Raw genomic sequence first — 21,712 nt, 5'->3', positions numbered from 1 at the left:
ATACAAGAAGGATTATACCATTTCCCCCACCCACCCACCCACCCTCCCTTTTTTTCAATAAGCCACTCAAAAGAGAAAACCATGATTTCTCCTTATATACACAACCCCCCAAACAGAGAACTAAACCTATCTCCCCACTTTTGTAACCTAATCACCCCCCCACCCAACCCCCATAGAAACTCGTTTTCCCATCTTCCACTCTTTCTTTTATTCCATGTATACCCAACCCTCAACAGCACATTACACTAAAACCCATCTCACATTGGGGGAAAAAAGAACAAAAGGAAAGAAAAATATGCAGCAACAAATGTGTCATTACACATACAGAAACTCCTTCACCAATTTATTTACCTTGGCTGGGGTCCTCCTGCTGGAAATGACATTGATTGCCTCAACAATCTATTCCGAGATGACGAGGATGATGACGACGACGACGGTGTGCCCAAGTACATAGTCTGCGAACGGCTAACCATGTCAACCATCGAGGGCGTCTGGTATGATTGCAAGAGAGTCGTGCTATCCGTCGAATCTCCACGAGCAGTTGCCCTCTGCCATGAATGAGAACTCAGTCCGGACAACACGTAAGCTCTGCCAGATGTCTCGTACACTTTACGGCTAGCCATCCTCTCCTGCATCTCCTTCAATTCCGCGCACAAACCCATGCACAATTTGTCTCCGGCTTGCGCCGAAATGGATTCCCATATCTCTTTACGGCAATCTTCCAACACCGATACCGCAACCGATAGATCGCCTTGCTCTGCAGCTGATCTTGCTTTGGCTATTGCCTCGGCCGCTGTAACCCTATTCCGCTGCCGGTCAACTTCCATTGATACTATCAATTTCCCAGTAACCGCGGCAGGCCTTTCAATCTCTACTTTATTTGGTTCTTCCACGTTCGCTACTTCTTTAGTAATTGGATCCTTATAACTATAACTCATTCTCAACAGCGTCGTGTTATCACTAGATCCGTCAGCTGGAATGTTCACTTCAACCAGGAAATCTCGCTCTTCGTCGGCATACAGATCGCCGACACTAATGAAACCAGTTCTCGAATCAGGATTAAGTCTGCTTTTATAGCTTCCAGCCTTGACTGAGCCAAGCTTTATCATTGAGTTGACGCACTCAATCTTAAGATTCAGTTCTTGTACCACCACACTTAACAAACCCCCTATGCATTGTGCAAAAGCATCCTGAATAGCATTCTCGGCTTCAATGAAAGAAAAGGTTCCTCCAGAAGCCTCTGAAACAGAGTGCATCAAGGCTGCATCGTGATCAGAACCGAACCCAAATGCATGAACCGGTATATGTATACCTGAACCACCATCATCATGATGTATTGATGATGGAATGAGTGAATGATAATCAGCTTTTGCTTTGACTTGGCCACCAGGACTGCTGATGGTGTAGGTGTCTTGCCCATCCGAGAGTAGAATGATGCTAGTGACTGGATTCTTCCACTTTCGGTCTATAACTACTTTGGCTCCTTTCCTTAGACCTTCCGCAATGTTAGTGCCTCCACTAGAGAGAAGACTGTTAACTGCCTGCAATGCGTCCTGCTTTCCATCGTCTGTCATTCGACGAAGGGAGAAGACACGTCTGGCAGTGGATGAGAAGGCAATGACTGAGAGCCTGTCTGAAGGGCCGAGATGTTGGATAACGAAACCCATCGCCCGTTTTACCAATGCAAGTTTTGTACCTGCCATACTTCCGCTGACATCAAGCACTGTCACAAGATCCACAGGAGCACGAGCATTATTCTCATTTTTCCCAGAATTCCTAATCATGCTTGAAACAGCTTTCAGATGGATCAAGACGTTGAAATCTTTCTGAGAAGCTGATTTTGAAATGGCAGAAACTTCCGGGTATGTCTTGATCTCTAATGCTCCACGAGTATGATCATGAGTATCTGTTTTCTTGGATAAGCCTGTTTCGAGAATCTCAGACTGGTCATCCACATGTTCATCGTCATCGAAAGTAGCTGGCTCAGGGGGGGTATGAAAAAAGGACGAAGTATGGCGATTAGCATCTGCTCTGGGGGCAGGGCTTCGCCTGAAGACAGTTGTCCAGCTAGCATCTTGATGCAAGCCACCAGCATTTGCTCGTGACTTTCTATTAGAAAGATCTGAAGCTGGACTCTTTAATGGAACTTCTCTCCACTTTGCTCTGCAGATAGGGCAAATTTGATTTCCGTGTTTAACATTAGAAGTTATGCAATGAAAATGGAAGGAATGAGAACACTCTGCTGTAAAAATTGCATGACCCTGTCCTGGCTTCATATTTGTGAGGCATATTGCACAAGTTCTCTGCATTCAAAAGAAAACAGGGCAACATTATAACATACCTATAATGCAGCAGGCATAAACAAGTAAACAAAACTCAATGCAACTCAGGTCCATGCAGATATAAGAAAAGGGGGAAGAAAGGAGAGAAATATGTATAATCATTTGATTGACTTGACTTGAAATTTACTTAACAGACATTGATATTAGATTATTTGACTAATTGATAAAAGTGAAAACTCAATAAGTGCCTCTATTAAATGAAAAGTAAGAAAATAAATAACCAAAATATTAATTGACAATCAATTAATGTTAAATCATTGAAATTTGTGGTAAAAGTGGAATCTTAATAAATTACCTCATATTAAATTAAGTAAGAAATAAAGTCAATAAAATTCTAGGTCCAACCACATTACAAGGGTCTTCCATAAAAAGATGTGAAATCATTAATTGATAGTATTAACCCTGCTTTTCATTTTCAACTACAACATCTCGGTTTGATGAAACATATAGGAGCAAAGACCTGAATCAACGGGGTGTATGGGCTTTCCTATTTTCATCAAAAGGGGAGAAATGTGTGAGAAAATGGAGCAGCTGCTGACCAGAGAAAGCACTTCCTCTACAGGGATGATGTTTAAGAGAAAAGAAAAAGGTCATACACAGTCTAGCACCCCTTTTTAATATAACCAAAGGACAATGGTCCTCAAAAGGGACTACTCCACTTTTATCAGTTCATCATCCCCCACCAATTGCACAGAGAGCGAGAACTGCTTGACAAGAGATTCCCATCTCCACGAAACCACACTCACAAATGTCTAGCACAATTATTCTTGTGCAGTTCCACAATGAGGAGAGAGAAACTAAACTTACACTGAAGAACATTAGGGCAGAAACTAAGCTTGGACGCATAATCTATGACTAATTCATCTAATTCGCAACTCTATCAATATTCAATCCTACTACGACAAAATAAGAAAAGCTCAATTAGAATCTATGAAGGAAGATTCAATAACTTTTGTCTTCTATTATAAAGGTACAAAAAGATATTGAAATTGAAAGCAATTCCATGTCCATAAGCTCTGTAGAAGGAAACTCATCAACATAATCCTGTTTACAAACAAATAGAATACAGACCTTGGAAGATTTGGAGCTGTGTTTGGGAAGGAGAAGCCCAGCGGATGACGGCATAGGCGTTTTAGGCATTGAGACATCCGAGCTCCTCCCTATAGATGAAGGAGATGGCGACAACAAAGCAGCGTCGGAGAATCTTTCACCGATCCGATTAGTCGGCGACGAGTCATCCGTAGAGCTCGGTACGTAGAGGCATGAAAGTGCCATCTTAGCTTTCCTCCATTTGCTTCCCATTCCACCTTTGTAAAGAGAAAAAGAAAAACAATAATAATAATAATCACGCAGATCTTCAAAGAGTAGATCTCAAGGTCACCGGCATGTTCTTCATCTTTAGAAAGAGAAAACAAAACAGTCAGTATTGAAGTGAAGGAAGAAGATAGAAGATAAAGTGCAGGTATTAAAGGGTAAAGATGGAATAAGGCATGGCGGCCATGAGATCTGGGTTTTGACCTTCAATAAACAGCAGCTTTTTCTATTGTGAAAAACTCGGTAGTTGGGTTTGTACAGCTGTTGAGTAGAGCGAGAAACTGTTTTTAAGTTTTTACTCATACATATAAATACAGATTGAACCGAACCGGAAATAGGCATTGAATTAATGCAAGTTTACTTTCACACTTTTACCCTTTACATCTTTAATAATCACAACACTACCATTATCCTAAAAAAAAAAAAAAAAAAAGTTATGCTTTAAAAGTATTTCATATGAAAAAATAAAAATATTATCTAATAAAATAATAAATTATGTATATAATCTTCTCTAAGTTAATGTTGTCGTATGGATAACAATTAATGATAGATGACTGTATGATATTTAAGATATTTCATTATGGATATAGAAATTCCAAAGTCAATAAGACGTTGATATTGCTTCATTTCTTAATATATATATATATATATATATATATATATATATATATATGAATTATATTAAGTATGACCAATAACTAATTGGAGTTTTAAAATAAATTTCAATGCTCCATGTCCATATTGATTTTGCGTCATTTGAATGCTACATGTACACTAAGAAATGTATAAAATTTTAAATATAACCTTGCTTGATATAACTCAGTCACTTAGGGTTTTGTTTGATGAATGGATTATTTAGATAAAACTCAATTATCACATTGTCAATCTAATTAATTTATTTATCTCTTAAAATACCAAAATTACCCTATACTTTTTCTTAATATAAATTAATTATTAGATAAAAATTTAATGATAAAAAGTAATTTGATCAAAAATAAATAAAACTCATTTTTTTTTTTTTTACTTTTTTATCAAACAAATGTGTTTTACCAAAAAATAAAAAAAATAAAAAAAAAAATCTCAAACAAGCTTATCAGTAAAAAAAAATTATAATAACTAAATTAAAGATGGATTGTGATTCTTAATGTCTTGATTTTAATTTATAAATATTAACAGAACAATAAACCATTGTTTATTATTAATTTAGTGGTAAGAAAAGTTATAATGAGCATGGAATATATGATTCACATTCATCCAATGGAGTTTGCTAGAATTATTTGGAATTTGACCGTACACCAAACCTTATTTATAAGTGGAGGATTATGTCACTTCACTCAACCTTAACGAACGGCTATAGATTAAATCACCAAACCAAATAATCAATTAAATTCTTATGTCACTACAATTTTTATTCCACTTTTCATAGTGTTAGTTTGATTTTATACATAACAAATTATATGAATGGTTGGTTATAGTTTAATTTACAATAATTAATTTTAAGAAAGATGAATGATTGGAGCTTGTTGACAAAAGAATGTGGTATATAAAAATAAAAAATAAAAGTGATTTATCAACTACTCCAAATTGCATCTTTTAGGAACAAACAGGACCTAATGGGTCATTTTCATGATGAGGAGGAATGCTTAGTAGCTTTCCAATACAGCCTGTAACACTTTTTTTTTCATCATATTGGTCACAAGGCAAAACTTCACAAGAATGCATCCATACCTTTCAGCTTCATCTAAATATTTTTTTATTATATTATTGTTTTTCAAAGTTGGTTGTGGGCCACCGTGTCACACAATTTTTTTATTTTTTTTTTGCTTTAGAAAATAGTTTTAATATTAATCCCGATAATAAAAATAGACAATAGAAGTATAGAAATGAGATTAGCATGCTTAGATAGTGAAGATTTAATTGTATTTGCAATAATTAAAAGAAACGAACATGTCACATGGCCCAATATATGTGGATTACATAATACAAATAAATTGAAGGTAGAGAGAGACATGATGCCCTCTTGCTGCTGTTTAATCTAAATCAAACATGTCAAATCATAAATAAATTAATTAAAAAAATGACAAATATCCCAATATAATATAATTGTATGTACGTAAGATTGTTTATTTTGACTTTTAAGTTTTTTTTTAACTGGATATAATACCAAAGTAAAATAATAACACAAATAGTAACTAGTGTAGATGATGTGTTATTAATTAGATGTGATCTTCTTGATAAATCTGTTATTACAAATTTTAAATTATTGAACAACTAATTAAGACTCCATTCATTCAAGTAGCAACTCTAATTAATAAATATTTTAGTTAAAAGAAAAAATAAGTATTAAGGTTAACTTGAATATCAAATCATAAGTAAAAATGTATTTAATAAAACAAAACAATTAAATTAAAAAAAAAAATATGTTGGATAACATAACATATATATTTTCTTAATTATATGATTTGTGACTTTTTTTTATATTTTTTCTCATTTCATGTTTTTATCATTGATGATTTTTATTATTATTCTAATGTTAATGGATCATTTTAAAAATTAAAAATAAAATAACTAGTACAAGTGGGAAAAAGAATACAAAGTAAAATATAACTAACATAAATTAGGTTAGGTTGCACAGTTGATCAACCCCTCTAATGATTATGTTCAAGGTCATTACCACTAACCTCTTGTCACTTATAATGATTTTATTATTTACTCAAATTCTTATAAAAAAAAATGTCTTTAATTAAGACGGGATCATGACTCTAAAATTATCGTGCTATTTCTTAAAATAAAAATTTTGCAGCATGATTTGTCTCTCAAAACAAAATAATTAAACCTTGTATTTAAACAAGTTCAACATAACGATTAATGAGAAACCATTGTGATATTTCAATGCTTACTTTGGTGAATAACAGTTAAGCTCAGAATTTTATTCAATTATAACATATTTTTATTCATTGTCTTTGAGCTAAAAGTGTATTCCAAAGGAAACAATAATATGATATATTTCAACTAAAGCATATCAACTATCTTCTGAGTTTATAGCAATCATTCTCATTCATGTTAAAATTTAAAAGTCAAAATAAACCAAGTCAGATATTTGTATTTGGAATCTTAGCACAGTAATAATATCAAATTTGTTTTGTATTTGAGTCAGATTTCAAACATTTTTTCCAACGTACATTAGCTTTCAATTAAGATAATGGTAATGAAGCAATTAAGGTCCAATATTAGCTTTAGCAGCTAGAAATCAAACTAAGTCATAATTAATTTATTTTAATACAAGATAATGGTAATGTAGAAATTAGTTCATGTTCAAATATTATATGTTTTCATTGTTTGCTTAATTGCAATTATATATAATTAGCATTTTCTGAACTTTAATGTTGACTTGTCCTCCAGGGAGGGGCCAGGTCATAAAGATTAAAAAGCATGGCACATTTTTAGAGACGCAGAAGATTTATTATAAGAATAATAAATTAAATATCCCAATTCACACCACATCCTAACTAACTAATTCATCTCGTCCCAAATATATGATATAATTTAACATTTGAAGAGCATATATTTAATTATTAATAACAATATTACTTGCATGAAAGAGCTTATAATAGCTCAATCAATCGAGATTTCAAAACATTTAAAATGAAAATTAATTTTATTGTGTTTTAGGTAAAATCAAACTGGGCCTATTATAGTAAAAGTCACAAGTTTCAACAATCTTCTTCTTCTTCATTTAGTTGCCTCTCCACCACAAGCCAGCTGGTTGTCAAGCATTAAATAATGCTCTTCTTCTAGCTTCTGCTATTTGAAAACAGTCTATAAATAATAATTCAGAGCATCACTGCCCATTTATTTTAATATTTTTTATGAATTACAATAAAATTGGCGAGCTTATTTTATTTTATTTGTTATAAATAGTTTATAAAAAATCATTTTAAAAATATATATTTAATTTTAGAAAGTTGGTGGCAACTAGTTAAATAGAGTCAATGACTTAGTTATGGTTCTTTGAGCTAAGTTGTATCATGTATGTCGGTTGGAATTATTATGAGGGTTCAGTCATCTTTTGCTGCTTGACTTAAATGATTATATTAGCTTAATCTTAGATACTCATTTTTTGGGTCGGTTTTACTAAGCACCAAACGTTTTTAATGTGATTCCGGAAAATTGGAATACTCAAATTTATCTATTTTAAAATAAATAAATTAAAACTATAAAAAAAATGAAACTGATTTTTTTTTTAAAAAAATTGTTAATACAAAATAATATAAATGAGGGTAGTTTAATCTCAACACTAAAAGGATAAAAAAAAACACAGCATAATAGTTCACAAAAAAATCATATAAATAAAGTATCCAATAAAATAAAATTTGAAATGTCTAGCTAACAATAAAAAATTTAAGGAATAATTATATGAAGAAAAATAAAATACAAGACAATAAAGAACAAAATCATTATTATTCCTCCAACAAAATCCTAATTATTCTACAAGTGAGGGGAACTAATTGATGCTAATATATTAATTTAATTTTATACTAAATTAAATATAAAAATAAATTAAAACAAGCAAATACATATAATTTTGATGTACGAGCTTATTTGATCTTTTTTTTTTAAATCTGAATTTTGAATAATTTTTTAAAGTGAAATGTCTATTTTACCTTATAAATAGATAAGATAAAAAAAAACAAAAGTAACAAACAAAAAATGATTTAATTAAGAATATAAACCTAACATGAAAAGGACAATTATCTAACTCTTTTTTTTTTACTGTTTGGTTGTAATAATTGAATCCCCACCATAAGTTGATTTTAAGGGAAGATTCCATTTATTTTAACAGGCGGTCCTTTCTGCCCGTCCAGGAGCAGGAGTTTTGTTTCATTTGTTTTTCTTCATTCATATGTAAGAGAATATTTAAATAGTTATCATCATAATCATATTTATTTTACATAATATATTCTATAAAAAAAACAACATAATGATTGTAGAGAGAAACTTAGTAATAATATTTTTTTTTCTTGGTAAAGCGTCTCTCTCTAGTTAAAAATCATTTTAAATTTTATATTGTCTTAACTAATTTATTTGTTTTAATTTTAAAAATGAACTATATTTATTTACATGTTAAACATGTAATGACATTAAATTAAAAAAACAATTTGAGAAACTAACTAAAAAAAGTGAAGGACATTAAGTCATAGGCTTTGTTCGGTTTTGAGTTTTTTAAAAAACCAAGAGAGAGAAAATTTAGATGATAGGTGATAATTTTGAGAAAGTAATGATTATTTTTGATAAAAATACTTACAGGGTATTGATATTTATAAATAAAATATAAAATAATAATTTAAAACAGAGGGTATTTTGTATTTTAATTAATGTTATGAATGATATGATGGATGAGAAGTGATTGATTGAAAAATGAATTTTGTGTAGATTTTTTAAATAACATAAAGAGAATAAGGCCATATTTTATTTGTTGTATCACTGTTATTTCTCTAACATGGTGAAAACTAATAATAATTGATTGAAAATAATTTGGCGGCGTAAAATATTGGATATTGATGACTCGGCTGAAAGTTACGTGAAAATGAAGGTCCGGACATCCATTATTAGGTAAAACAAATTAAAAGAAGTTTGGTCAAATTATTATATTTATATGTTCTACTTTTGAAATATTTGCATTATTACATTATTATATTTATATATTAAAAAATAGAATTATTCTAAAATTATTAATATGAAAATAACTTACTTACATATAATTACACTATTTTTAAAATTGTTCTAAAATTTTAAATTATTTTTGATGCAAATGGAATTTAGATATTCTATTTCATTCAAATGAATACTTATTAAAATTGTATATACAAAATTTGAAATATATGGAAGTCCAAAAACAATAAAATTAGAGTTTAATTATAAAATCAATACATATATATATATATATATATTAAAAAATATAGTAATTTAATCACAACTTAAGCCTGGCATAAGAAAATAATAATAATAAAGACAAAAATAAGCCACAAAAATAAAGAAATTAAAAAAATGTAAAAAAAATTTATAAATAATTACAATTTTTTTATCAAACTTAAATTATACTTCTAAGACTCAAAATATTGAAAATGGACCCATTAAGAAATACTTAAACATAAACAAGAAGCATTAATAAATTTATTTTCAAATGTATATTTTTTTTAAATATTTGAAAATCAAATTTGATAGATATAGATTTTCAAATGGGCTTAGTTTTCCTATATATGATATGAATTTGCCCAAGAGTACCTAAAAATTGAAATTAAGGTTAAATAATAACCTAATAATGTGAATTATATCTCTAATTGGAATTTGGAACTTTGATTAACAACAATTAGTTAAAACCTCAAATCGGGCCTCGTGACAGTTGAAATTATGTCCCATGATGCACTAGTAGCTTTGTCACAATATTTTCTATTTGTCAGGTGTATGTCGGTCTTGTTTTGTACATTTAAAAAAAATGATATGAAATAATTTAATTAAATATTAAGAAATAAAGTGATTTAAATACAGCAGCTGGAGGAAGGTTGGGAGTACCCTAAGTTAATTTTTTTTTTTTTATAAATTTAAAATTATAAAAAATAGAATAGTTTTGTGTTATTTTAATATGTCAAATATTTCTTCGTTTTTTGTGAGATGTCCATTTAAAAATAACAACAAAAACATTTACTAAATAGAATGGATAGTAAACATCTATATTGTTGAGGTGAGTTTAGCTCTAAATATTATCTCTTCTCTTTTTATAAAAAAAAGGGAATAAGTTAGAAAAGTCATAATCTCAGGATGGTCCATTAGATTATTTTTCTAGCATCTGTGTCTTGTTTATGTTTTTACCATTTATATTTGAAATTGGTGTTTCGTTTCCTTCGTAACACCATTTTATTTTAATCGGATTGAATTTGTCTTCTTGAATTTTTTTAATTCAAATAATACTCTTATATTTTGTGATTCGTGTGCTGTTTATTCCTTAATGATATTTTTTGAGTTCATGTTGTCTTCTTATTTACAACAAAGGAAATTGTGTTATCGGATCTTGAGTTATTTTTTACTTTTTTTAGTAAATAGTTTTTAAAATTTATTTTTAATCTAGACACCATTTTATAGGTATCATCTAGAAATATTCTATGAGTTTCTCGCTAATTTTATCATATTTGTAGATATCTAAAAATTGCATTATTGTTTAAAATTTTAATATTTACAAATTTGTATTATTTAACCTTGTTATTTTTTATTATTTGTAATTCTTTATTTGATATTATGATCAATGATCCATCATTCACGGCTCAACTGCAAGATTAGTTAATTTCCGGCCCATTGATATATAACTACGATCAGGTGGTTTGGACTCTGGCCCATTGACTCCTTTATTCCTAAGTATGTATTTTTTATTTCTCTTTTGAAATGTTAACAAATTTATAGTATTACAAATAATATAAAAACTAAAACAATTATATTATCAACTAGAGAAAGTTCTTAATTTAGTTCTTATCTCTCAAAACTTTTATTTCGACAACTCTGCAATGAACACTTTATGTAATTTATTTGACATGGGTTAGTTGGATTTAATCCAAATAATCTTTATTTTATTATTTATCATTAATCGTTCAAAATTTTAATTAAGATATTAATTAAATTATTTTGCTTTATTTTTTAATAATTTAAATATAAAATAAAAATAATAATTTAATCTTTTTCATCCAACACAATTTTTAAACTTTTAAACTAACTTCAGATCCAGAGCCAATTAAGTAAAAGAAATAATATATGAATGCATTTTGATGGGGAAGTTAAATATGATTATTGTTGCATCAATTGACTTATTTTTACTAGTGTCCCACTATCGTTGAGATGTCTATCAATGTTTGAGAAATTAATCAGCTATTTTTTGTTTTATATGAAAAACTGAATTTAATACTCAATTTTTTCATAAAGAAAATGAATTGGACTCATAATTAAAAAAAACGACTCACAAATTATAAAATAAGTTTTGTTACGAATTCGCTAGCACCTTAGAAAATGTTAACTATATTAAAATATCATTGATAAACAAAGAACAAATGGAGTATTTGTTCGTTTAACACTTAATGTATAGAAAATAAAAATTATGAAATAAAAAAGGATGTTACAGGATAGCTGAAAATCCATAAGTTGTAAGATGTGCCTACTGCCTAGAAGAAGGTGAAACCCAGCCATTAAAGAGCATATGGAGAAGGTATTTAAAACTATGGTTACACAACCAAAAATGATATAGTTCATATCATACCTAATTTTAAATAAAGAAATTTAATTGAAGGATGAGAGAAATTTGAACTCTGGTTTCAAACCATAATTTGTCGTTGTGTTTAAACAATTCTTTTTCATTTTTAATATACATGGAACCTTAAAAAATAAATTAAACTTTGGGTTTCAAACCTTAATATATACAAATCCACTTCCGAGGTGGGAAATTTCTATTGATAGTGCGCTAAAAATGGCACATAATTACGATAAGTTACAATGGAAAATGTAGGCACTTGTCTAATCATGGATTTATATGATTTAAAAGAGTCATTGGAGTAACATATTTTTACTTGTGATACAACTCTAGCTATCATTGTCAAAATCATCATAAGGATAAACACATTCAATTTTGAAAGATAATACTAATTACTATGTCTCAAATAATTTATTTTTCCACCCTTAACATATCTAAGAAATTAAGAAAAATCGGATGGGAGTTTGTCCAAACAAATGGTACCTGAGCTCAATTAGTCATCATATTTAGATGGCAGCTTTTTGTAATAAATTGTAATTTTCTTGCTATTTGGCACCCTTGAATCTTGATTATATGATTTATATCTATAATTTTCCATGTACATTGCTCCAATTCGAAATGACATTTTTCCTAAATACATAAATAAAGCATACTGGGACCTAAAAAAATCAGCAAATCCACCATTTCATAGTGTCACAAAATCCAATTAATATTAGGGGGGTCATCCCACTAGATTTTGCCTCAATTTGGTGGAGAATCCATTTGCAGATTTTCTTGTTTGAAATTATAATTTGCTAAACCCTAGCAGTAGTCCAGACTCAAGTTTATATTTAAAACAGATATTTTTCAAAAATATAAGTGAATTGTGAGTAAAAAAAATTAAAAATATTATTGACATTAATATACATAAATTAATTACAATTACAAACTACACCTATTGATTAATAATACCTTAATTGAAAAGAAAAAAAAATGTCCATAAGAAATGTTTACTGTGTAGTTTTTTGATTATATATAATTGTGTGAATAAAGTGATGAACAATGAATTAATATTTGACTTTAGAAATGGTCAGCCCATCATGTATAAACTATTTTACATTTATATTACAAGTCTTATCTTGAATTTGTATATATAGGAAATGATATTGGTGGCTGACTATATATATATATATAAATAACGCCCTAATACTCTTACAAGAGATTCACAAGCACGAAGACAATAATAACATGAAGTTTATATTAATGTTGGTGGCTCTAATAATAACGTTTACCACGATGATCAACAGCAGCTCTTTCAAGGAAACTCAGTCGACCGGGCACAAGATCGATAACCAGCAGTTGTACTACTTGAGAAAGCTGGGGGAGACAAGAAATTTGCGCACAAATTCAAACCGAGGTGGTGGTGATAGTGGTAACGACAACCACCACGTTATCCCGAGGGAGGAATTCGGTAATTACTATGGTGGTACTCTTGATCATGGAACTAACAACAATAATAATGCTTCTAAGGGTGGAGATTATCAGGAATTTGTACCTAATGGATAATTAGATCATAAACGAAAACCTTAATTATATGTGTTTGTATGTTTTGTTTGCAACTCTGTTGTCCTTTGATATTTAGAGGCACATCGAAAATAAAGAATAAGGGGGAGATTGAGTCTTTGTTATGAATACTTTTGAACTTGTAAAACGTTTTGATGTGTCGCCAAAAATAGTAACAAAGAAAAAAAGAAATGCAAATATTGAATCTAGGCCAATCCAAATTGCATCTGAATTAAGCAATGAAATACAACTCCTCAAATTTTAAAGAGGTAGCCTGATAGTGTATATGAAATTGACTTTGTTTGCAATCAAAATATTTTAGTCTACAATCAGATAAAAATGCATGTTGTTCTATAGAAATCATCATACTCAAAACAACTTTAAATCGGTTTGCTAGAAAATGGACTACTCCCAGAGTTTTTGTATGAATACAATATTCGCCTCATCCTAAAAATTATACACAAATCTCCCCCCACTTAAAATAAATTATTGAGACCATGCAAACAAATCAAGAACAAAGGAAGCATAGTTAAACTGTAACATAGATAGAATGAGTATAATCATGTTAAAAGAGTTTAGATGGAAGGCCGTAACATTACTTTTTGTTTTTTAAATGGTCGGACTAATAACCCTAAATATAGAGTTCATGTTTTCTAACCATTCATGAGCTATGAGTCTTCATTGCGTTACCATTAACTGACATTAATTTGTTTATCTAGTAGTTGCTAGAATATTTGGATTAAAACGACTTTCATAGTTGGCTAAATTTTTGGATAAGGAGTGATAGAGAGGAATTTGAGAGAATGACATGTCACTTTACTGATTGAAAAATGGATAAAGTTTAAGTATCATTTCTCTATTGAAATAATAGTCTCAATTAATTTGTGGTGGAATAATCTCACTAGAAAGGTATTGTTAATTTTTTTTTAAAAATTGAGTGCTGCGATATATATATATATATATATATTATTTATAATGTTATTTTAACGACAATTTTTGTATTAGTTCAAAAAAAATCTTTGAATTTGATGGACTGTTTGCTAATACTAATCACTCTTAAGTTGGGCATATTTTGTTTTTATTATACATAAACTGTCTAAAAATAAAATAATACTCTCGTAATTTCCTCTCTGACATAAAAACTATCTTGGTTAAGAAGCACTAGAATGAAAATGATTTATTCTTAAATAGGTTGTTCTATTGTTAACCTGCTGAATTATAATGTTTCATTTTAAAGTGTAGAAAATATTGGGTTTCCTTTTAGGTCTCCCGAGTAAATTTAGTTAAAAAAAATAATGAATAGTAAATCGAACTTACCAAGCTGGTAATCAAACAATTAAGTTCCCAAACAAAAATCTGATGCATGCATGTTATGTTGTTTTCCATATTCAGATATTACATTTAACCATCAAGTAAGTTCCATAAATATTAAATTTCCACCATTTTTTTTTTTAAAAAAAGAAGAGGAAACCAACCGACGTCCATAAATTAAGGGTTTCTACGTCCGTACGTAACGTAAGTATACCCTTAGCCTTGTCCCCCCTTAATTACTATCCTACGTACCTCACTAACTACTAATTAATCCTCCTCGATCTTTCCTTAGCCAGCCAAATTATCCAATGGTTACAACAACACATTCAAAAGGCTATATATGCTTTATTTTCTCATGTCTCATATTCTTCATAGTTAACCCACAAACTCGTGGATCATCTGACTTCCATATTGTTGCAATTGTTGTTGCTGCTGTTGTTGAGGTTGAAGGTGCGGATGGTGGTGGTGATGCTGGGTGCTTTCCGGACTTTGCCTTAGCCCCAAAGTGAGTGACACCGCCCCGAGTCCAGGTCCTATGTCGAACCCGCTAGACTGGTACGGTATGAACCCCATGAATGAAGACGGGTCTTGGCACTCGACCCTTGATCGCTTTTCCTGGTTCCATTGACCACCAACAACATTACTCTGCCCTTCTCCAACTCCAACTCCCAAACCTCTGAATTGCTTGCTTGAAGTTGCCATCATACCAAGTTTGTTCTTAATGGCCTCGTCATCGTTCTGTGGGAAACATATTGGCTCGGGGTTTGCTTTTCCGTGGCTCTTACCGTTGCTTGAATTTGCTTCTCCCAAGCCTTTCGTTTCCAGCATGTGTATTTCTTCAACCATAGGTTTCCATACCCGAACTCTAGCATTTATGAACCAGTTTGACACCTGAAAAATAACAACCCTACTCGTTATTTTCTAATATCATCTTGAATCAAAGGAAGCACACAAGTAGTTTATAAAATCATATATACCTGGTTTCGGGAAAGACCTGTTTGTGTAGCCAACATATGTTTGTCTGTGTCGGTCGGGTATCTATAACCCAAGAATTGAAACATTTTACATAAAAATATGGTCAAGAATTATATTTTAAATGTTTAGAAGAATTATGTAAAGTAAAAACTTACGGATGAAGAAAATGGTCAAAAAGCCAAGCTCGAAGAATGGCTACGGCTCGTTCGGGTAGTCCTCTTTGAGGCCTCCAGACATGGTGTTGAGGCTCAAAGAACCCTAAGTTGGCTGCTCTCTGTTTGGTGAAGTCATTACAGATCAACGACTTCAACCTCGATGTGCTTGTCTCCGCCCCTTTACTACTCGTACTAGTGCCGCCGGCGCCGCCGCCGCCAACGCCGGCAGCAGTTGGTGATGACAAATCCTCCCCCAAAGTCTTCCTGATTTGTTGGATCTGGTCCAAGATGGCATTTTTAAGGCATTTGAAGTGTCTTGATATTGTCTTGAGAGCCGACATAATATAAGGAGTGGCTGCGCTTAGACCGGCTACAGATTCAAAAGAGGAAATCACCATCTGCATCTGTTGCTGATACTGCTTGTACCTTCTGCAAACCTTGAATTCATCAAAATTATATTAATTTCCATGAGTGAAGAATTCAGTTATGGCCACTCATCTAATTCAATATTGGTTTAATTGTACACTTCAAAAAAGTTAAGTTTAAATGGGCTTGAGAAAATGAGGATTAAGCATCTAATAACACTAATGAACAATAGATTAAATTAGGAATTCAAATGAGAATATGCAAAAAAATTATAATTATTGAGTTTTCTGATGTAGGGTGAAGATCAAAAACCTTACATGGATTTTGGCTTTTTTATTATTCTAATTCAAGTTGCTTAGGGTTCACGCCTGTTTGGACTTTTTAGATGCTTAAAACTAAGAACCAATTCAGTTATTAACTTGTACTTCGATGTTTTTGTTAGGGTTTCCAATTAATTTGAGATCTTCCCAAATATATATAGATTAATGAAATGATTCTTATCCTAAAAAAAGCTGGAAAATATAGAGACCCCAAGTATAGAACGTACAGTCACATTTGAAAACCCTTAAAATTAATTATTATTATTATTTTATCTAGATTCATTTTCTTCTAAAATAAAGTTTGAAAACTATATTTTGCAATAAACAAATTTAAAAATTTGATTACGTTTTTGTATCTGGAGTTCCAAACACAAATAAAATAATAAGTGTTTCCATATAGGGTACTAACCCTAGCCCTAGGATCATGCTTATATTATATTCATCAAAGAACACCATTAATTTATTGCCTTTTCTAAGGCAATCCATCGACTATTGTTCATTCGAACGACTAGTGACTCAGCATTAAAACAAACTACTGTCTTGTAAATTAAAAACTTTTATCCTTTAAAAAATCATTAAAAAATATGCCGTAACTGAAAAACAAATATAACATTATCACTATCTAGAATTGGTATTATACCTCGTCAAGCATAAACATCAGTTTTGCTTTCTTTTGGTGAAATTCTGGGCTACAATTCTCATTCAATCCACCTCTTAAGCCGCCTTCTCCGCTGATTTGATCATTGGAACCATAGAATGTTGTTTGTAAGACATCGTTATCAACAGCTCCCTTTTGAAATTCAATCATATACTCGTCGCGATTAATATCCCGAACAGGAGACTTTGCAATCTCAGAAACATTACATTTCTGGACAGACTTTTGGCCTATGGAATTGCAAATCTCATCAAGCAACACCTGAGCCGGCTTCAAGAACTTAGAACTCCGCAGAATCGTGGCATAGCCAGTGAAGGGCCCCAAAGGACCGGTTGTTGAATTAGGCTGATGTACAAAACCTGTGTTTCCTACCATATCATTATTATTATTATTATTACTACTACTTCCCATACCCTTATAGTTATTACTGCCAAGAAATGGTTTAGAACCGGGGCTTGCAAATTCAGACTTCAACGGCCTTAAATCAGCTGGTCCTTCCCCAAATGCAGATGAGAGTGTTAGAGACAACCCTTGAACATTATTAGACCATTGGTGACAACCCTCAACCGGGCTATTATTACCCATCCAAGCACCCGAAGATGTATTTTGATCAATACCTAACTGGTTCGAGTAATTCGGAAGAAGAACAAGTTCATTACCATTATCTGCCCAAGAACTACGTAAATAGTCCTTACCCGTGTTCACGGGTAATAAGTTGGTCATCTCCAACGCTTCATTCCCGGCCACAGCCAGCGTCACACCTCCTTGGAGGGCGGTTTGAGGGAAAGAGGAGGTATTCATTTGCATCCCTTCATGGGTCTTCTGGCTTGCGTTATGATAATGATCAGTAAATGTATGTTGCTGCTGATTAGATTGATAGTTGACCATATTGTTCCAATCACAACTTCTCCAAGAACTACCGGTTCCTTGGTTGTTTGCATCGAAATTAACCATTTGGGATGATAAGTCAATAGATGATGGATTGTACTGATCATGAGAATTGTTGTTTCTAATTTGCATGAGATGATCTGGATTCAACATCTGGTTATGAGAAAGGTACAATTGTTGTTGTTGTTGTTGTTGTTCCTCCAAGAAGGCATGCGCTTGATAATTCGAAGAGGATGTGTTTAGCTGAAGAAGTCTCAGTTTATCCCTTCGGCTTTGTTGGGCCACATGTGAATGATCACTCCTATATCCATCACTCAAATCCATGAAGTATATATGTATATCTTATTCACTGTGAAATTACATGAACTTTCCAACTGTATCTTTCATGGATACTACAGAGAAGAAATTAAGAATATGAGATAAGGTTATACGCAGTCACAAGCAAGAAAACAAAATATAATAAAAGTCACTGCGCATGTAAACCAGCGACAAGCAACAGACAGACAGACAGATATAATCCAAGACAAGAGAGAAAATAGCAAATTTCTTAATGAACACACAAAGCAGTGTATGGAGAGTATGATCCAACAGTTACGAGAGGTGGGGTGTTCATTGAAAATAAGGTAGCCCCACCCACTGAAGTGAAATCTATGGAGCCGGTCTGGGTCATCATCAAATAGTATAACGCTAACCAATTAATTGAAACAAATATTCACAACAAACTTCAACCTCAGAAATGGTGTAGCCTGCTAGCGTTAATAAAAACATCCAAAACACACTTGACTACTACTATACATCACCATAACCTAAAACCCTACATCAGACGATAAAAGCTAGAGAGAGAGAGAGAGAGACTGACAAAGAACGGGGTGTGTGTGTGTGTGTGTGTGAAAGATAGGGAAAGAGAGAGAGAGAGAGATAAAAAAATGGTTAAGCTCATCAGCTCATCATGTCTATGAAATTCCCACAAGATGCAACAAGGCATAAACGCATGCCATGAATCACACTTAGCATGCAGAAAACACAAAAGAATTAGTTCGCTTAAGATTATTATTATTATTAATTAACAAACATGTGAAAACTAGAGCTCAAATCGTTGAATCGTTTAACCTACTGTATGAAAACAAGAACTATTCATAATAATAATAATAATCAAGTTCGATCCATGAAAGAAATACCTTAGCGATAATCATGAGCAGCTAGCAGAAACCTTAAATCATTGTCTCCGACTACGATCGGATCTAGAATCTCCGGCGAGACTCCCTTCAACGAATTAAATAGTAGTAATTCTTTTAGCTAAGAGCTTGCTTTGTTACTCCGGCGATGGATGGAAGAGGCGCGAAAAAGGATATACATACATCTATGTGTGTTTGTGTGTGTGAGAGAGAAAATAGAGAGAGATGTTAATAATTGCCAACGCAGAACTGCGTTGATTACTACTAGTAGTGTAGAGCGAGAGAGAGAAACAGACGTTAGGTTTTTGACGTTCCCAGAATATAGAAACGACGTTTTCTTCATACGCCGTTAATAATTAACGGCGAATAATTATCTGCCGTTAAGGTTACTGTTTGTTTGTTCTCTTGTGACGACGATAAGGCTTTGTCCTTGACCTCATTCTGCAACAATACTTCTTATTTTCTTACCCTTCAATTGCGCTTTATTTACTCCAACTGCCACGCACCTCCTCCCTCTCTCCATCATCTCAATAGTTTCTTATAAAATTATTTTCATTTAATTTTTTTTAAACGCAATATTCACAAAATTATAATAAAAAATCATAAAACTAATGTTTAATAAGTTTCTTTGTTTTATTTAAATTTTCAATCTATTTATGTACAACAAAATTAAATATAATATTATAAAATAACAAAAATTAACTAATACAAAAGTCTTAATCAAAATTAACTTCTGAATATATGGAACATAATTATTATCATTATTTTGTAATTTTAAATAAAATCATGTCATGACAGTTGTACCTAGGTATACTTATAATTATTGAAGTTGTTTTATTTTTAAAATATTCATTAATCACCTGATGGCGAAATTATTAAATAATTACGGAAGTTGTTAAATAGATTTCATATCTATTAAAGACTACATCAATCATAATTTATTAGAAATACACAATTTTTCCAACTTTATCATTAATTATGAAAACAAGGTAACACCGTCTTTTAAATTGTCAAATAAAAGTCATTTAATATAGAATCAACAAAATAACCATCACACAACAAAATGATACAAAGTTTTGCGTACTTTTCTTTCAATTTTTACTTGAAACTAATGAAACTAATGCAAGTAAGAACAATTAGTGTAAGTAGTTATCAAAATAAAAAATAAAAACTTAATATCATTTAAGCAAATAATTAAAAATTAATGCGACAATAAAAGGAAGATTAAATAACCAAACCAGGCTACTATATGTACTTGTTCAAAAAAAAATTATTTTTATAAATGGCTTACGCAATTACGTCATTAATTAAAAAGACCTGAAAATGGTCAAAAGAGTACGAGAACTGAAATTGTGTTTATATTAATTTGTTCAAAGTCAACACATAATGGCACGAGGAATCCATAGTTGGTCTAAGAAACGCACACGAACATGAAATCAAAGTACAAAAATAAATAAATATTAAAACTAGTAATTAATTAATTAAAACAAGACGATAGAAGAAAGTTGATTTTCTCGGACTCTTCTCTCTTGTCCAAAGTTAATATAAACCAAATATGATATTCTCAGTTTTAAATAGATATAATTCCCTATTAAATGTTATCATTTTTAAAGATCCTTCTTAGATTTCTGAAGAATTATCTCTTATTCCATTGTTTTTATATTTTTGATTTGTTGCTTTTTAAAATTATTTTTTTATTTATATTTTGTTGTAAACTTATTCTTTTTACTCCTTACTATTCATATACATTGGGAGGAAGAACATCTTTTCAAAGTTTATTTGATTGAGGATCACTTCAATCCTAGGAGATTTTGACAAGGTTAATTAGATCAGATTTCACTAAATTAAATATTCTCTTCATTGTTATAAAGTTTATTTTCTTTTTTTTATCAACATTGTTAAAAAGGTGTACAACATACAATAAAAAAGCAAAAAATAGGTATTGTACACAAGAGGTACATATTCTGTAAAAATTATACATAGCCTATGTACATGAGACAATAAAGTTTAAATGTATATTTTAACTTTGACATTTAAGGCTATACCTTCTTCCAAAAAGATATATAAGAGGTACATGGAGAATAAACCTGATTTAAAATAAATAAATAAATAAATAAATAAATAAACATTTACATTTGATAATGGGTCTTTATATAATTAACATTTTGTTGCCATCTTGATTATAATCACATTGAAAATCATCAAAATAAAAAGGATAAGTTTTAGATTAAATATACAAATTATGATTGAGTTGTATTAAACTTTACTATCTAAAAAGTTTATCAACAATATATTTTTCAACATTTTAATACATAAAATCATTTCATAACATTTCTTAATTAGTAAATGTAACTATCCTGTTTTTTCTTTTAACAAAAT

At 30.9% G+C, this 21,712-nt stretch overlaps 2 protein-coding genes across 3 annotated transcripts; both read right to left on the bottom strand.

Moving 5' to 3' along the window:
* Positions 1 to 34: 34 nt before the first annotated feature.
* Positions 35 to 3,933, bottom strand: LOC124913837 (E3 ubiquitin-protein ligase WAV3). Of its 2 annotated transcripts, XM_047454263.1 has the most exons (3): positions 3,861 to 3,932; positions 3,414 to 3,738; positions 35 to 2,303 (listed from the first exon to the last, which is right to left on the bottom strand). In XM_047454263.1, the coding sequence occupies exons 2-3, from the start codon at positions 3,642 to 3,644 to the stop codon at positions 348 to 350; spliced, it is 2,187 nt and encodes a 728-aa protein (XP_047310219.1). In that variant the 5' UTR covers positions 3,645 to 3,738; positions 3,861 to 3,932; the 3' UTR covers positions 35 to 347. The 2 variants fall into 2 exon arrangements, with proteins under 2 accessions (XP_047310219.1, XP_047310218.1); XM_047454262.1 differs by having other exon boundaries at positions 3,414 to 3,933.
* A 10,879-nt stretch (positions 3,934 to 14,812) lies between these two features.
* On the bottom strand, positions 14,813 to 19,553 carry LOC124913735 (BEL1-like homeodomain protein 8). Its single transcript, XM_047454148.1, has 5 exons — positions 19,337 to 19,553; positions 17,256 to 18,550; positions 15,930 to 16,366; positions 15,777 to 15,837; positions 14,813 to 15,690 (listed from the first exon to the last, which is right to left on the bottom strand). The coding sequence occupies exons 2-5, from the start codon at positions 18,480 to 18,482 to the stop codon at positions 15,175 to 15,177; spliced, it is 2,241 nt and encodes a 746-aa protein (XP_047310104.1). The 5' UTR covers positions 18,483 to 18,550; positions 19,337 to 19,553; the 3' UTR covers positions 14,813 to 15,174.
* Positions 19,554 to 21,712: the final 2,159 nt, after the last annotated feature.

Source organism: Impatiens glandulifera, chromosome 9, assembly GCF_907164915.1.
Source record: "Impatiens glandulifera chromosome 9, dImpGla2.1, whole genome shotgun sequence".
In the NCBI taxonomy this organism is placed as follows: Eukaryota; Viridiplantae; Streptophyta; class Magnoliopsida; order Ericales; family Balsaminaceae; genus Impatiens; species Impatiens glandulifera.
The sequence above is the reverse complement of the archived record's forward strand: the minus strand, read 5'-3'. Positions and strand labels throughout refer to the sequence as shown.

Coding starts and splice junctions, on each gene's coding strand:
- LOC124913837 (XM_047454262.1), bottom strand. CDS start 3,644: ATGGGAAGCAAATGGAGGAAAGCTAAGATGGCACTTTCATGCCTCTAC. Junction 2,304..3,413: donor ACAGCTCCAAATCTTCCAAG/GTCTGTATTCTA, acceptor TTTTGAATGCAG/AGAACTTGTGCAATATGCCT.
- LOC124913735 (XM_047454148.1), bottom strand. CDS start 18,482: ATGGATTTGAGTGATGGATATAGGAGTGATCATTCACATGTGGCCCAA. Junction 16,367..17,255: donor TGATGTTTATGCTTGACGAG/GTATAATACCAA, acceptor GATGAATTCAAG/GTTTGCAGAAGGTACAAGCA. Junction 15,838..15,929: donor TTTGACCATTTTCTTCATCC/GTAAGTTTTTAC, acceptor CTTGGGTTATAG/ATACCCGACCGACACAGACA.